The sequence below is a fragment of the Dermacentor albipictus genome, chromosome 3 (genome assembly GCF_038994185.2).
Source record: "Dermacentor albipictus isolate Rhodes 1998 colony chromosome 3, USDA_Dalb.pri_finalv2, whole genome shotgun sequence".
In the NCBI taxonomy this organism is placed as follows: Eukaryota; Metazoa; Arthropoda; class Arachnida; order Ixodida; family Ixodidae; genus Dermacentor; species Dermacentor albipictus.
In genome coordinates, this window is record NC_091823.1 from 82,571,998 (window position 1) to 82,588,855 (window position 16,858).

Here is a 16,858-nt window from a genome sequence, read left to right on the forward strand (position 1 = left end):
GAAACTAGAGACGCAGCCAACGAAGCATGGAGGTCAATCAGAGAACAGGCACCGTCGTCGTCTGCATGCATCCTCGACTCCAGAAGTCTCACTGGGCTCCGACCGCTGGCACACGTTATGCCCGCGCTGCGGCTTGCGGCAGTCTCGTCCTCAGACGGGCGCTGGTTCCTATTTCTGAGCGAACTGCCATGTTTGCTTGCTTTTGTGTATGTCTTGCTTCCTTAGCTGTTCACTCCAAGAAGGGAGAAGGGTGTAGGTATACACACATCACGAAGACTCACTCTCTCTCCCTTCGGCGACGTCGGCGGCGGAAAGAGGGACGAGGAGGAGCATGACTTTCGTTTGTTGCATCTTTAGGCAGCGGTATTCGCTTTCTCTCTTTTCTTTTTTGTCCTCAGCATGTTTCTCGGATGCTCCAGGGGAGAGAGCGGGTGATAGCGAAGGGTCGGCGCAGTCTCGGGAGCGGTTGTGGGCGCGCAAGGATCTTACGGTGGTGTGTGCTCGCCTGGGCTGCGGGTTGCTAACAGCTCGACGCCACTCGACCAACGGGACGCCTCGACCACCGTTCCTCTTCCTTACCACCGAGGCCAGGTGAGACCGCGACGCCGACAGTGCTGGATTTGCTTGCCGTCGCCGACGACTTCAGCTCACACTCGCGCGGTTGCGATCGCGCGAACCCGAGACGCTCCGGACTGTTTCGCTATCGACTCGTGGGTCTCGTCTCCTCTGATTTGCTCGGAGTGCTTTGCTCGAGGGAAAGGACGCTTGCTCGGTGGTTGAGTTGAAGAGAAAAGAAATTGGCTCGGTTAGGAATGAGTTGTATGTGAATGTGAAGCTGCACTTGGCTTTACTCATTGCGGTGAAGCATATTTTACTGGTATAGTACGGTAACATTTCTATCAGCTGCCGTTATTAAACAAAAGGTGATCTGTTTGGAGCGAGAGAAAAAAACTTGAAGGATAACGTAAGGTAAACAAACATGAAGGGAATACAGACTGGCGAAGCTGTTTAAAAGACCGTCGCTTATGTTAGTGGTTTGTTGCAGACCTGCGTTGTGCCTACGTGAACTTTTCGTCAGGTTCTAGAAAGACAAAAGCTTCTTGCTGGTTTAAAGCTGTGCTTATTTAATAAATCCATGCTTTTTCGGAGCAAAAGATGCAAATGACGTAAGTGCCATCCGTGGTTTACTTGATTTTGAGGTGTTTCTTCAATGAAGATAAAGTTATTGAATAATTTACGTGGGCTTAACGTTATCGGAGACAATTCTCTTAGTTTTAATAAATTCAAAGTTTCTTCATACTTTGTCTAAAAGTGTACGGAAAAACTGCATTTTAAATATAGTACACGTTAGGCACTTTGGGCTTAGTGAAGAGTTATGTAAACACAGAATGATGAGCGTGCCAACGGCTACAAATATCGAAGAGGTTCTGTCAGGACTGGAGCCACGGCTAGAGTGGTGACAGAAGGTTCCAGATGGCACAGAGCACGTTTTACACAATTAATTGCCGCTGCAGTAAACTGCCTCTTTTGATTTTCTAGCTTGCTCAGAGTTAACTGTACTCAAATGCTATTCAGATTCATGACCGCTGACATGTTTACGCTATTTAATGCAATGAAAATGTCGTGACACAAATTTTTCCATATAAGTTTTCAATGATGCTGTGCACAGATGTTTAATGTGCCAGGAGTGTTATATCTGACAATTAACAAATAGGTAATATAGCAGAGCATATAAATTTACTCCTGAATGACAGCTTCGCGTTTTAGCCACCGAACTCCAAAATATTCCTAAATTATGTACATAATTGTCATTGCCATGTTAGGCACCGCAAACTTATGCGTTATATTACAAGATGTTTGTTTCAAAAGTAGAAAACTACACTATAGCGTCTAATGCCTCTGTTATTGCTAACGACATCGTTCTGGAAATTTATAACTCTTTGTTTCATGGTTGGGTTTGGGTATTTGGTAAAAATCCTACTAAAGGTTCAACATAGCACATGTTTACAGGTATTATTTGAGTCTAGAATGTCAACAAACTAAAAGGTGCGCTGCCTTAGTTGCCTGAGTTCTCTTATGTTCCTATCAGTAACGTTCTATAAATTTTTGGTCCATCGTGCGTAATTCTTAAAACCTCATCGAAGGCCGTGACACGTACCATGACTAGGCTTATCTTCATGGCAGCTATTTGTTAGGTGCAGTATTAGCGGAACGAAGATTCTCGCTATAGATGACTCACGCTATTTGCGGATATCATCTTCCTACTCATGATCCCAAATACGGTTAAATGCAAAGAGGAACTGATTAACTTTTTCCACGCTTACGGCGGAGTTAAACGCAAGAAGCAAAGCGACGACAGTTGCTGTAATGACTTTTTTTTTAATGAACGAAGGTTCCGGTCATAACCCCAATGGTCGCTCTCAGGAAGAAAAGGGAAGCTATACAAGGAAACAAACGTGTTTAGAAGTGATCTTGTTGAGCGGTATTATACACCTCTATAGAAAGTACAATAACCAACTGAAAGACACTGTTTACGAGACTGGCAATCGTGTTAGTTGGTCACCGCATATATAACGCTGAATATGCGGGTTTGGCTTCCATCTGCAGCAAATTGGAGCTTCGTACGCTTTCATTTATATGTTCCTTATTTTTTCAACATTTTAATTAGGAATAACAATTACGTTCCTCTACGCTTTCACTGGCCACATTGTTTGTTACTTCGTATTGTTGTTACCAACGAATTAACGAGGGCCTAGTAATGCCTCCCATTTATCGTGTTCATATGTCAAACCTGTCACCACAGTGCCTTATTAGTGATACTTGTTTAGAGTTCTAGATTTCAAGAGCAATACTCTATTACATATTAATTTCAGTTTTAATGTGCTAATTTGGCATTCTTTCAGCGCGTGCGCTCACCTTACGGAATATAATTTGCTTATTGACGAATAACTATAAATTAAGCAGAATCACGAGAGGCTGACAAGTTGTGCCAGCAATTTATGGACGTTCGTTTAGAAGAAAAAAAACAGAAAGTCAAATTAACTCGAAAAAAAATGTGCGCATTCTTATAGTATACAACATTAACGAAAGACGGTATTCAGTATTGTTTGCTTTATGTGCTGGTACATTATAGTGTAAGACGATGTTTTAGTAGTTGCGCTGGGGAAATTCCCGCTCATCTTGTACGAGGACGCAGTAATAAATGTTATAATGAATGATCGATATTCGCAACACGTTTATATGCTGTCTGATTAGTGGTTACAATGAGCTATCCTAAAGTGTCAAACATGCCAAAAGTTATGACCAATGCGAGCAACTCTATAGCTCAGGGGAAGCGTTACTGTGCGTGTAAACTCAGTCTGTTATAGGGGTCTTTACATACTTAAACTTAAAAACCGCGTATTACGCACCTATTGTAATGAAAATGCAATTATACCACACAAAATCCCTTGCCTGTTTTCGCAATCAAAACAACAAGTCTGACAGTTCTCCGGGCATGAATAAAAAGACATGCTTTTGGTGATCTGTCTTCGATTTACCGTTACATAATCATCGACGCAGGTAATAGTTAGACAAGATAGAACTACTGGCTGACCCGCTTAAGAAGTGTAGCTGGCATTACAATGCACTGATGTACATATACTACATCATCTAGGCCATCCAGCAGGTGTTGGGGGAATTTATTAAGAAATAATGTTCAAGTCGAGTAAGCACATAAGGAAGCACAAATGAAAGTGGGATTTATTTACACAATGAATAGTTTTTAGAAACACATTATCGATTTGGATTGTCCCACGTTATCTCTGTTAACTCAAACATGATGAAATCCGAATGAAAGCAAAAAAGACCTAAGTGAGTAAAATAAACAAAATAAACAGTCAAAGGCCGGCTTGCAAAAAAGCATGCAACGATACTTACATTTTATAGCACAGAATACAAGGTTGTGACGTCTAGCGTAAAAAAACAAAACAAAAAGAAAACAACAAATAAAACGTGGTTTAACACATTCTCTTGCACGTGGGTTTAAAACATTTTTTGTTGCTGGAAAGCTAGGCACATCTCATCGGCCAGTCGAACAGCCCTGATTGTGAACACTGCCAGACGTCTGAAACGCTGGAACACATATTGTGCGATTGCCCAGCATATATGCTGCAGCGAATGCCATTGGAAAATTCTCTAGCCAGCGTTCGCAGGCAACCACTGTCGGAGGACGCTATCCTCGGCCCATAGCCTGACACTGCAACTTCATTGCGGGCAACTAAAGCGCTGCTGAAGTTTCTGCAGGACACCAATGTAGACCAGTGGCTCTAGTAGGGCCACTGCCTAATATACATGAGCCCTCTCCACCTCTCTTATCATCATCACTTTCAATCCCCTGCCCTCTTCACCAGTGCAGAGTAGCAGACTAGAGAGCACTAGCCAAAGTCGACTCCCCTGTCCTTCCTGACAACAAATTATATCTATTCTATTGTTGATGGAAAACTTTATGAACTCTATAAATTAGTTGATAAACATTTAAGAAATGTGTACCTTCAGCAAAGTCAGTACCTTAAGTAATTTTAGCAAGGTCACTTTCAGTTACCGCTTTCTAGTATCCAAAAGCAAGTGGATTCATTGGATAATGTTAGAGGACATCCATTTACAAAGAGACAGTTTCAATACTTGTGCCTAGTTTCAGTTTGGCAGTTTCTTTTAGCAATCCCCTTATGAATCGCATGAATGCAGTTGGGAACACAGGATGTCAACCTCTTTACAGCAGGCAGATTAGTATAGAGGTGACCAGAGAGTTGGACCCCCAACGGCAACATAATACTAATGGTGGCGACGCTCGCCCACCATGGGACACATAAAGCCGGACATGGAGGGAATCAGAGGGGCCAACGGCTTCGCTCATGAGCGCCGAGTTCTGGGCTCGGAGTTTGTCATCATCGACCCACGCTCGTAGGAAACACGCAGCCCGCTCGGAAAACCGGGCTACACGAAAGGGGGGGCGAGGGAGGTGCGAGCCAGGTTGTGGTGGGATGGGTGGCGCCGTCGAAGCAATCCCGTGCTCGAGGGCACCGCGGGCCCAGAATAGCCCCAGCGCAGCACCGCTGGCCCGCTAGTGGGACGTCCCGGGTCGGAACACCCTTTATGGACGCGGTGTCTCGTTCCTCGCCTGCAGTCGCCGGAGCTCCGTTCTAGCAGGGCCGACGAGACAACTATGCTCGCAACTACGTGCTTGTTCAGTGCGTTGTCCTTCGCGCAGCACTTCATTTATATTGTCTCAAAGGCGGAGGGGGGAAGGGAGGCTGGGGGACGAGTTTATGACAAAGCAATAACCTAATCGTGACCGCAGCCACGTCACTCACGTCCAAACACTCACAACGTGGCAATTTTGACCTATTTCTCCTTTATGGAAAACAACGAAAAAAAAAAACGCGAGTCTAAATCAAGGACAAAAGCGTCGCAACGTAGATCTTGGTTAACGTTCGTCGCATTATTCTGCGAGTTTTAAGGTGCGTCAATTAGTGTGATCGAATAACCAAAATGTGATCGGAGGTTGGACGTGGGACGATACGTTAGTTAGGACTGTAATTGGTCGGAGTTTTCATGTACTGGCGGAAAAATGTGGCGCGCAATTCATTTCTTTTTTTGCGTCCTCACCGTGTAATAATGAATGAAGTTAGGAGTTAGTGGAATGTGTGATAATTATGTATGGTTTTCGTTATAATGGTTGCAGGTATTGTGAATGAAGCCTTAAATTTCATTGTGTATGCTGTACCTGCCATCTTCAGATGTGTATTACTAGCACTCCAAGACATGCTGGCCTGCATACAGAACAGATTACTGAAGAAAACATATAAACAAGCCTATGCAGCATAAATTTAGAGTCATTCTCTTCACCGACACATGCCTTCTACACAACTAGGCTCCTCTACATACTTCGCACGTGTGAATTATATTTTCGCGTAGATGTAAAAACTTGCGTACCCTGTGTGAATATTTTCTTACACACCGCAAGTATTCAAACTACGTAAAATTGTAATCTAAAGAAAGAACAGTGATTGAAAAACGTTCCGCTCTTCATTAGCGTTGGAATGAATAAAGGCCGGGTTCTGATAAAACAACATGTATGCATATATTTTGAGTTTAACGAGAGACACGGGACGCTATGTGATGGCACGGGACACCGAGTCCGAACCTGAACCTGAAAGCGCACGACATATTTTGAAGGAACACGTGTTTGCTTCATACTCCTTACGTAACAGTTTGTTCAGTCACATTAATTTGTGGTCCTCGAAAGAAATTCCTGAAAAGTTCAGGGTACGAACTGCGAACTGCAATAGACATTTATTCTAATAGAAGCTAAATACAGTTAATACATAGGCATGAGACCACAGATTCACATCAACTCTAACGACGCTGCATACAGCTCCACTCCATACTAGAAAACATGAAAATAACTTTAGTCGTAGGTAAATCATAAATTCGTATAAGACAAGTTTCGCGAAATATTTGATTAGCCATGTGGACAAAGGAAAGACATGGTAGCACATTTTTTTGTATAACACACTATATTTGAATTTCTTCGTTTCAGTTAGCACTTACACTAGAGCTTTGTATGTTTACGAAAAGGGACTGCCACTCTTTCTGCATTACTTATGCACAAATGTGAAAATGTTGAAATAAGAGGAGGAAAGTAAACCCAGAGTCTCAGTTTCTGTGCAACTTATGCAGGAACACAAGAAAAAGAAACGTGTATAGGTGAAGAACAACTATATGTCCCTTGACATTGTATCATCTAATATGCTGTATAGCATGCATTTTTTGCACAGTCATAAGCTTGCCAGACATTAATTTAAAATTAGTGCTCGGAGTCCATTACATGGGGTCTGCATTAAAAAGTTGTCATTTTTTGTCTCGTCTTCTGTCTGTGGTTGTTGCGTGTCTATTTCACACCAATTATCATGTACCAATCAGGCCAGCAGCAAGATTAACTAAGGTAAAATGTTTCTTGGAACTGTTTAATTTGTACGAATCTATGACTAATAAGGGCACGAGCTTTCAGTGCAGGACGACAAGAAGGCGTTGCCACAGTTGCGTTTAAAAAGGATGTGCTTTTTACTAGATCACAAATCTCAGCGTCTCAAGTTTGTCTTTTCAGCCCACTCTTCACATTCCGCTCTTTATACGCCTTCGTCCTCCTCTCCCCCGTGACCCACATATCCCGTCCCATTTTTTCTACCCCAGTATTTTCAGCCACCGATATTATATTACACTGCTACACATACTTGATGAGCTTGATCAATGGAGGCAGAACGTGGTGTTTAGGTTTACGATGACAGTGTTCATCTATTGGCTCGCGCGGTAACGAAAAGCGAAACGATATAAAATCCCTTTTACTTCTCTTCGTTTGCTGCTGCAATTGAACCTGTTTTGTCTGCGCAGAGCATTGCCTTAATTCTGTGCGCCTTTGCTTTCAGGAACCACCACTAAAGCACCAAGATGACGGAGGCAGAGATGCTGATGGAGGTAAGTTACGTGTATTACTACTTGAAACTTGTAGTACTTGTAGTTGTACTTAAAAAAATCGGGAATAAAATAGAGGTCTTATCACATCGTTTACTTGTAGACAGGATGACGGCACGCATCGGTGTGAAAAGTCTCATATTTGAACTTGGGTTTAAATCACGTGGACTTTGCCGAATATGAGGGCAATAAGAAGTTTAGAAAGCTTTCACAGTGATGAGTTGGCACAGGTTGTCAAAGGAGTCAAAAGGAGGGCAATTTTCGGTATCACGCTGCTCAAACGCTAAGAATGGCAAGAGATCAACCATCAAAATGTGAGCAGGTAAATAGCGGCTGTCATAAACCGATAGCAGACGATATGGTGATGATTGCGCCCCTTTAAAAGGAAAGGATACATCCCACTGCCGATTTTCTCCTGCTGCGTCCAAAGTACTGCGCACGCCTTATCTCTTCCCATCATCGACTAGGTAACCACTGTATGAATCTTAGGGTTACTAAGGAAGTCGTCGTGTAACGTCGTGGTGATGCGCACTACAAAGTATTAGATAGCGTCGAACGCCGAAACAGTATCACAATAAACTCACTACGCTTATTTTACTGTAATTTTTGTGCTTCGGTGGATTGTAGCCCACTGATCAAGCAGGAGTGAGTGCAGGTAAGTAACTGTGAGATGTTCTCTCCCCTTATCTGTTAAAGCGAGTTATATGAACCGTTTGTACGACAATGCCATGCACGCATCCCACATTGTAATGTGCACGAGAATGCTTCTCAGTGGTAAAGAGACGCATCTATCGGATTTGCTTGGTGCTGCCTTTGGCCTCAAGGTTCCAACAGTTTCTGCGAGAATATTTTTGGGAGTGGGCACTAACTGGAGACAAGTATGCAAGAGCTAGGAATATTGTTTTCATTACTGGAACTATTCCCGAATGTGGTCCATACTTGCTGGCGAGAAAAAAAAGTTCTCAAGAATCCCGATAAGTTATTCCTCATTCCCGCATTTAGACATATGTTTTATGTCGGTATAAGTGCCGACTTTTGTATCCTGAGGCGGCAGAGAATCCGCAGTACTCGCCCTACTGAATGCACGTGCGAAAAAGCGCACGTGTAAAAAGGAGCTAATGCCGGTGGTGTTGTACGCTCGTGCAAGAAGTGCGCACAGACTTTTCAGAGCAAAGCCGCTTATGGCTAGAATCACTGGATTTCTTCGTGGCGTAACATCGACAGAAAGAGATGGCGAGCCGGTCCCGGCGGCAGTGCAGGGTGGAGCCATGGCTTATACCCCCGCAAGGCAGAGGCTATCCGGTGAAGTTGAAATCACCATCTCCCAAGCATTAGCAAGACTCGGATGGCAATGCTTGCACGACCGCATGCAATTGCATTCACCGCCTTAAACGTTCGATCCCTCGGATTGCACTCGAGATATCTGTCCCACGACTTCGCTCTCAACGAAATACTCGTGCCGTGTCTCTCGGAGACGTGCTGCGATACGTTTCAAGAGATCGAATGATACCCCGGTATAGTGCGTGGAAAGCTAACGAAATCTCGTGCCGCAGGCGTTCCCATGTACGCAAAGGATGAAACACGTGCTTAACCGTGGTGCTTCGATCAGAAATACTCCAATCGGAAACCAACAACTGTGGAGACACGTGTGGCATGAACACCGAAGACGGAATCCTAATTTTAATGGTGTGCATATCACCTGGCAGATCGAAAGCAGACGTTAAGCTTTGCACTCGTACACCTTTCTCCTGGGTCACATGGAATACCAGAGCGCCGGTGGTCGATGTCGAATACTTTAACGTAGACATCTCAAAACCGGAAGCAAAGCAGTGGTTCACCCACTTTGTGGAATAGTTCGGTCTCAGTTACTACATCCATTCCAGTGAACCAACAATTGTACAAGGATCATGCGTCGATTAAACTTTGGGCCAAAACACTTCTCAAATAAGAATGCAAAATACTAGTGGGCATCACAGCGATCACAAAGCAGTTATAGCAGTCATTTCAAAGTAAAATGGAGGTTATTGTAAACTGTCGTCACACGTGTTTGTGTCATACATCATTTATAGATGACGTCTGCCGAGAAAGGTCCTCAAGTGGGCGCAAATCATGGGATAGTTGTTTAACCAGGTTGCCCTAAATTAAGCGCAACATATGTACAGCTTCGCTGACCAACCATCTTCACATGAGTGGATTGGCACTGATATTTTTCTGTATCTCCTTCGCTTTGCCACTTGGTATGGCATGCTTCGGTCTACATTAGGAGAGAAGTGGCTGCATGTAATTTGGCATTGACACCCTTGAAGGTCAGTGCGTAAAATACGACCCACTTCTTAACACATAAACGGCTTGTTGTAGAGAAGTGTAATTAGTTGCCAACTATTTCTAAGCACACCATTTACTCATGTCGCTCAAATAATTTCAGGGGTTTTGTTTCATGAGGGAAGTAGTCAGAAACAACTTTGTATTAAGACCCAAGAGGGCCCATCGGACTTGCGCGTCCCAGTTTATGAAGAACTATTTTGTCTTGGCAGGACAAATACGACCCATTCGTTTTAAATAAACAACTTGGTGTAGAGAAGTGGAACTCAGCGTCAACTATTTCTAAGCACCTGATTTACCCATGACACGCAAACAGATTTCAAGGGTAATTAAAAAATATACGGCCGTCCTACAAAGGCTTAAGTAACAACGGCAGAACCCACGAAATTCGCCCCCCCTTTCACCTTGCAGCTTAATGTTGACGCCCGCATATCTGTCATGATTGGCTAAAATCTAACCACCAAGTAAAAATACACACATGTGCAGTAGTATTACAATGTTTGTGCTTGTGCGTTCTCACCGGGATTTCCGTTCTGCTTTATTGTGACTGGATAAAAGTTAGACTACTAACCAGACTACCTCGTGTACCTAGACTATGCTTTACAGATAAGAGCTATTGCTTCTGAGCAAGTTGAACTCCCGCTGGCATTTTTTATTATTTTTTTCTTGTCATATACATGGCGTTCAGTTGCCAGACAGTTCCTGCTTACAGACGTCTCGGGTACTAAGCAATCTGTGTTACAGGTGCACACGCTGTATATCCGCCTCATTCTGAGCATTGTTGTCTTGTGTTCGCAGGAGAAGCTCCGCAAGAAGAAAGAGGAGGAGGAGGAGATGTGGACTGAGTACCTGGAGCAACGGAAGAAACAACGCGCCAAGGAAGAAGAGGAACTGCGGAAACTAAAAGAACGACAGGTAGGCCATATCACCATTGTGAGCTTTCTCGAACGATCAAAGATACTGTGATGATTCATACAAACAATCGAGCTAGAATGTTGCCAACTGAGAACAGGCTGGAGCATCCTCTGTTTATCACAACGTCGTGGAGTGACGCCTCCGACCTCGCAGCATTATTAAATTTTAAACCAAATCGTCTGTGGTAAGCAGCATAGCAGGTGTTTCAGCGAAGCCATTCAATTAAAGAAATATATATATTGTCCGTGGGAAATAGCACGATTCTAGTCCATGAGCTGGTCTACTCCACGAGGTGGACATGGAAGTCCACACTTGACAAATTAACAAAAATTACTAATTATTTTATGGCACATTGAATTTACAAATTCTAGCCGAGGAGTTCGCAAGGCGGATCCACTTGGGATATATTCACAGGATGACATCAGTTTCGAGATACTTCCTGAACTTTGCCGAGAAATGCAATGGAGTTCCAGTTCCGGTTGTGCTTCATTGCATAAAGCGACGTTTTGTTAAGAAAGTAAGTGGATTGACCGGGCATTTTTACCCCAAGTTTGATGGCGCGTATCTCGTAAATGGTGCTATTCACCCAATTCTTTTCAAATGCAGGTGCCTTGCAGTCTCACCCGCTAGAATTTGTAAATTGCAATGTGTATCACAAGGTCATTAATTAAAAATTGAATGTGTGAATTTCTGTTGGTTAGTCGATTATGCATGTTTTTTTTGTGCAAGTAATGTCGGCCTCTACGAGTAGACCAGCTCATGGACTAGAAATGTGCTATCTGGCCCAGGCAATTAAAAAAAAACATGATTCGAATGTGTTCGCAAAGATACCTTGTATAAGCGATCAAGCACAGTGGGAAAAAATGGTTCAGAAACTTGTCATGAGGCGATTTGCATGCATTTTATGACATTATGAATGTAATTACCGTTCAGAGGATTTCAAATGACCACAAAACATCAGCGTGAACCGATATAAGCAACTATTCACAAATAACGTGCGATCAGGATTTAAAATATTGACATAACAGTAAAAGTAGTACGAGAAGTTGAAGAAATACCGAGAGAAACAAATAAAGTTGCGTATGTTCTTCTAATATCTGGCTCCAACTGTAGTGAGCGATAGTGATTATAGAAAATAAATGTGATCTTGAAAGAAGTGCCAGCTATATGTCATATGAGTGCGCTCTATAGTGAGGGCGAAAAAAAAGTGTGTCAACCCTAAAATTGTAACGTCACGTCCGCTACCACTGTTAATGCTACGAGGCACAACGTAGCGGTATACATGAGGAGTTCACGAACAGTGGACAGATTTTGTCCAGTATTCTCGCATCTTCGATCCAAGTCAATGACGGTATGTGGCTCCAACAAGTTTACAGCGTACCCAGTGCTCCACTAGAGGCCCAATTGCAATGTTTCGAACATTGTTATACAAAGGAAGTTGATCAGGGCACCAAGCACTGGTTCCTTGCGGTAAGTATTGTTCAATGCGCGCAGGAAAAACAATACATTCGGAATGCCTGTATAAGATAATTGTGGCCTATATGCCTGCATAAATGCCTACATAAGGTAATTGAGGGAAAAAAAGTTACGCAAGATGGGTCCCATTAGGAGAATGACTGGTCCGCTTGATAGCCAGCTTACGTCAGGACTAGGGACAAACAGGATGCATACTGCGAGATCATATTAACTGCATTGTATGCTCTTTCATAACCAGGCTGTTTTTCATAAAGGCTGTCTCTCACAACTGTTTGTATATGCTCAGAATATGGTCTGAGAGATAGATCTCTCAGCTATGAGAGATAGATTTTTCATTTTGCTTTCGATACAGGTTTGCAACTTCGCAAGAACACAAGAATGAGAAGCCAAAATGAATTGTTACGTAAATCGTGAAAGGCGAAAAAAATATAGTTAATAAGATGACGAAATAATTGACTCCTGTCATCTTATAAGGTTGCTGTATCGATGCTGTTGAGGCTCCAAGCCTGACTTGGGCCTTGCTACTTTCAATCTGCGAGAACATAGAAGTATGATTAGAAATATTGGTAAAGAGCGGCCACCAACACAGAAAAAAAAAAACTGGGTTGCATTTTGTTAAGGCTAACTGCACTCGAAATGCCCTAATGACTTTATGTAAAAAAGTGACATTGACGTTATTCTGCTATAGTTTCCTCTTATTTGGTGGTACGAGCGAATAAATAGTGTTCGGTTGTACATGACATTCGCCAGAACCAAACTGCTGTAAAAGAAGGAAAAGCAGTGCGATCTCTATTAATTGCTAGCTATAGTTTTCTCTAGCAGTAGACGCACTTACTGAAGTAGAATATGAATATGAACTTCATTGAAGGAAAATTAAAGATTTCGTGACGCATAATGACTGCTCCAGCTGGCCTTTGCTGGTATTCCACTTACTGACCCCGTTTCTGAGAACAGCTTTACACACAAGAGAAAAAGTGAAGTGATAATCACTAGAATGCATTTTAGATTTGAGGCATCTCACTGGTCCTAAAGTAGGCGCGTTATCGGTTGAATTCTCACGTTCGGGAAAGAAAATTCTCGTCTATGCCACTACTTCCGGTGCGTTGTTTGAAGTTGGAAGCAGGAGAATCCATTACCGCACGCGCAGTCGATGCCAATCACTTTTACCGACACTGCGTTCTTCTACGCAGGCGAAAAGAAAAGCCCAGCGAGCCGAGCAAGAGGCCAAGTTGATGGAGTTCAAGAAGAAACAAGAAGAGCAGAGAATCAGGGAAATGGTACGTACGAGTGGGAATAATCGGCAGGGCCGCCAGCAGGCATTGCACTTTTGTCGATTTGAAGGTGCCGCTGATTTGCAACGCACTTAGGCGCTAGGAAACTCCTTCGAATGTCATCCATTTCGCACGATATATCCGCGTAGCTTAACAAGGTAAGCAAATGTAATGAAATTGTGAGGAGAAGCTATGTGAAGAGTTGTTTGCTTTACATCTATAATCGTTCAAGAAGAAGCGTTTCGGCCACGCTCAAGAAGTCCCTGCCCAGGCAGCGAACCTTAAACCAGGAGCAATTCGTGCTGTCATAAGTGGCATAATATTAGCGATGTGCTACTGCGTTTATTCAGTAATCTGTAAAGCTATATGTTCCTGTTTATTTTTTTCGTATTATTGCAATGTTAAGTACGCCTGTATTCTTGAGGTGTGTGCTAATAATCATCATTTGCAAATTACGTTTCGCTGTTTTGATGTGATTGTTTGCATTTCTGTCCGCTCAATTTCTAACAGGAAGTCCCCTTTCATGCGTGTAGTATGGGGCCTCCATAGGAATAGACACCTATGCATATATCGATTTTGCGACGTAAACGAATTTCGAAGCTTGAGGTATAGAAACCGGAGTGAAAAGCATTAAGCAGAGAAACATCTGTATGCCAGCGCCTTCAAAGAAAAGAAATACCGCCGAGAAAACATCAATGCAATTAGTTGGGGAGCACTTGAACTAGCTGCTGTGCCTCTTCCGCAAACTTGAGGCGCTGTAAATGCGTTGGAACTTACTTCTAGTACATAGCAGTTAATTTTTATGTGAACATTGGCAACGCAAAGTAAACAGTGTCTCGCATGCTAAACCAGAGGTTGTGACGTTTTGATGCTGCACATCGTCATTCGCATCATTATCATCTTTGTATTCATATATATCTTGCCGAAGGAAAACTACGACTCCTATGATTATTTAGTACTCTTATCGCGAAGTTTCAAACTACAATTCCGTTCAAAATTTTTCAGAATAACATGTTCAGTGCATCGGAACATCGAGTCGAATCACCGTGTGCACGCTACGCGAGCCAGAGAAATTGCGAAATAGAAACTCGCACTCAAAAAAGGTGACAGATTAGATGAGGCATTGCCGAAGGAAGAGAAAGCCTTCCGTCCACATATTTAAGGAAGGAACCGATTTTATACAGCATGCCAAGTGGGAAGAGGTTCCTTTGTTTGGAACAAAAGAGAGGGACTCAATAATTGGAACCGATGATTCCGCCAGCCAGCTGTGTTTTTATTTCTGCCTTTCTTCTTCTTTCCGTGGCAAGGGTTTCAATTATTCTCGGTACTTAATTCTTTTTTTTTTCTCTCTTACACGTGATAGCGGTGACTCCGTTTCAGCGACCAGGGGGAACCCAGGTGTCGCGAACCCGGAGATGTTCCCAACGCGTAATCCTTCAAACTAATTTATGGAATCCGAGCACACACACAAACAAAAGGGGGACGCTGGAACAGAAAGTGAAAAAGAAAGGAAAAGAACAAGTCAAACGAATTGATCGTGTTTCCTTCGGCAGGCAAAGTTAGACAAGGCAAAACTAATTCCCACTTTCCGCCAGCGTTCGTTTCCTGTTCATTTATTAATTTTTTTCCTACGAGACGATGCTTCTATCTTGTCTTTCGAGTCCCAGGCCACCGACTAGACGCTCAGCGAACGAGTTCGAGCACGCTGCTGTAATGATGATGGCATTCCCCTTCATCCCATCCGCACTGCCATGCCATTACTGCACACCAGGTTTTGACTGACTGGCGACACGGTGCAGGATCGCACTCTTTCTCTGACCATTTGTTTGCTTCACCGCAAACCCCGAGCCAACGTCAAGCGTGTGGCTGCATTGGCGACGATGATGATGATGATGACGTGTGCGCTTCCCTAATCCTTGCACGCAATTATTTCGCTTGAGGGTTTTCACCCGGTCTCTTACTTTGCTCACGTGCGCGGCACGTCTCTTGCAGGAGGAGAAGAAAGCGCGGGAAGCCGAGGCGAAGCGCAAGCGGTTGGAAGAGGCAGAGCGCAAGCGCCAGGCCATGCTGGCAGCCAAGGAGAAGCGTGAGCAGGAGCCCGTCAAGCCAAACTTCGTCATCACCAAACGCGAGGGCGAAGAAATGGCCTCAGCGCTAGGAAGCTCCGGCTTTGACAAGGTTAGCCGCGCGTGCTTGTGCCCTTGACTCACGGGGGGTGGAGGGCAGGCAAAGCTAGCCTTGCCTCTGGCAACCCACGCGTGGTATACGTGGTCACCGAACTGCAGCATCAGGTGGGAGCACGATAGGAACCGTGTAGGAAAAAAGCAATCAACTGCATCTTATACCTGCAGCGAAGAGGGGCTGCATGCGTCATAGGCTCGCTGGGAGCTAACGCGCGATAGTCGGCTTCTTTAGAAGGCATGAGGTGCGCTGCTTCTGTTTTGCAATATGCACGTGCGGATGCAGAACGAGCGTGATACGAATTGCGTGATCAAGGTAAAAAAACAAGAACATTTGCCGGATTCAAGGAAATTCAGGTGTCCTACGTCGCTCCAAAATACAAGGAGAGTTGTTGTCGGAGCGCAGCATACCGAAATAACTTTAATGAAACTTTCGGTGTTGATTTAAAAAGACATGATCAAGTATTTGGCTGCCGATGGCAGCTGGTTTTAGAACTTTTTAATGAAACTGCATAACATTCGGTGCATCATTTTCATGTTCTCCGCGATATTTTCTGGACGCGATATAACACATTGAATTCAGAACAACAGCACAGGAGTTATACGCAAAGAGTACGTAAGCATACGGAAAGTTTCGCGGGCATAATGAAACGTCTCAAGAGGCGCTTTTGCAGGAATTGATGATAGGAGTACGTAGGTGCGCAACGCTACTTCAAAGAATCTTCACGCCGTCGCGTCGATGCTGTTCCGCGAGCTCATTAACAAAGAAATCGTCATCCGCTTCTTTATTTAATCGTATGCGATTGCTTTTGCAGTTTGCCAACATCATGTACGCTCGAGGTGAGATGGGTAAGACCAAGGAGCAGATGGAAGAGGACAAGAAGGCCATCCTGTCTTTCCGCATCAAGCCCTTGGAGATCGAAGGCCTGACCGTCGAGCAACTGCGTGAGAAGGCCAAGGAGCTTTGGGAGAGGGTCGTCAGCCTAGAGTCCGAGAAGTACGATCTTGAGGAGCGCCAGAAGAGGCAGGACTACGATGTGAGTACCGTGCACTTTTTTTAGACCCTACGCGGCCTCTTTACCGCATCATAGCTCCCAGAGAAGCAAATACAAATCCGCAAAATCGTCCGACAAAGTATGGCTTGCTGCCTGCGCCATTGAAAATAACTGTCTTAAAACTAAA

At 43.8% G+C, this 16,858-nt stretch overlaps 1 protein-coding gene across 2 annotated transcripts in view; it reads left to right on the top strand.

Moving 5' to 3' along the window:
* The first annotated feature begins 429 nt into the window (after positions 1–429).
* Positions 430–16,858, top strand: part of LOC135898912 (troponin T, skeletal muscle-like) — a 37,996-nt gene continuing 21,567 nt past the window's right edge. Inside the window, exons 1-6 of one of the 2 annotated variants that reach the window (XM_065428138.2) lie at positions 430–591; positions 7,467–7,515; positions 10,633–10,749; positions 13,416–13,502; positions 15,489–15,674; positions 16,492–16,713. In XM_065428138.2, coding sequence (XP_065284210.1) covers positions 7,489–7,515; positions 10,633–10,749; positions 13,416–13,502; positions 15,489–15,674; positions 16,492–16,713 — 639 coding nt within the window. In that variant the 5' untranslated portion in view covers positions 430–591; positions 7,467–7,488. The remainder of the gene's footprint in view (positions 592–7,466; positions 7,516–10,632; positions 10,750–13,415; positions 13,503–15,488; positions 15,675–16,491; positions 16,714–16,858) is intronic. The other variant, XM_065428139.2, reaches the window with a different exon arrangement.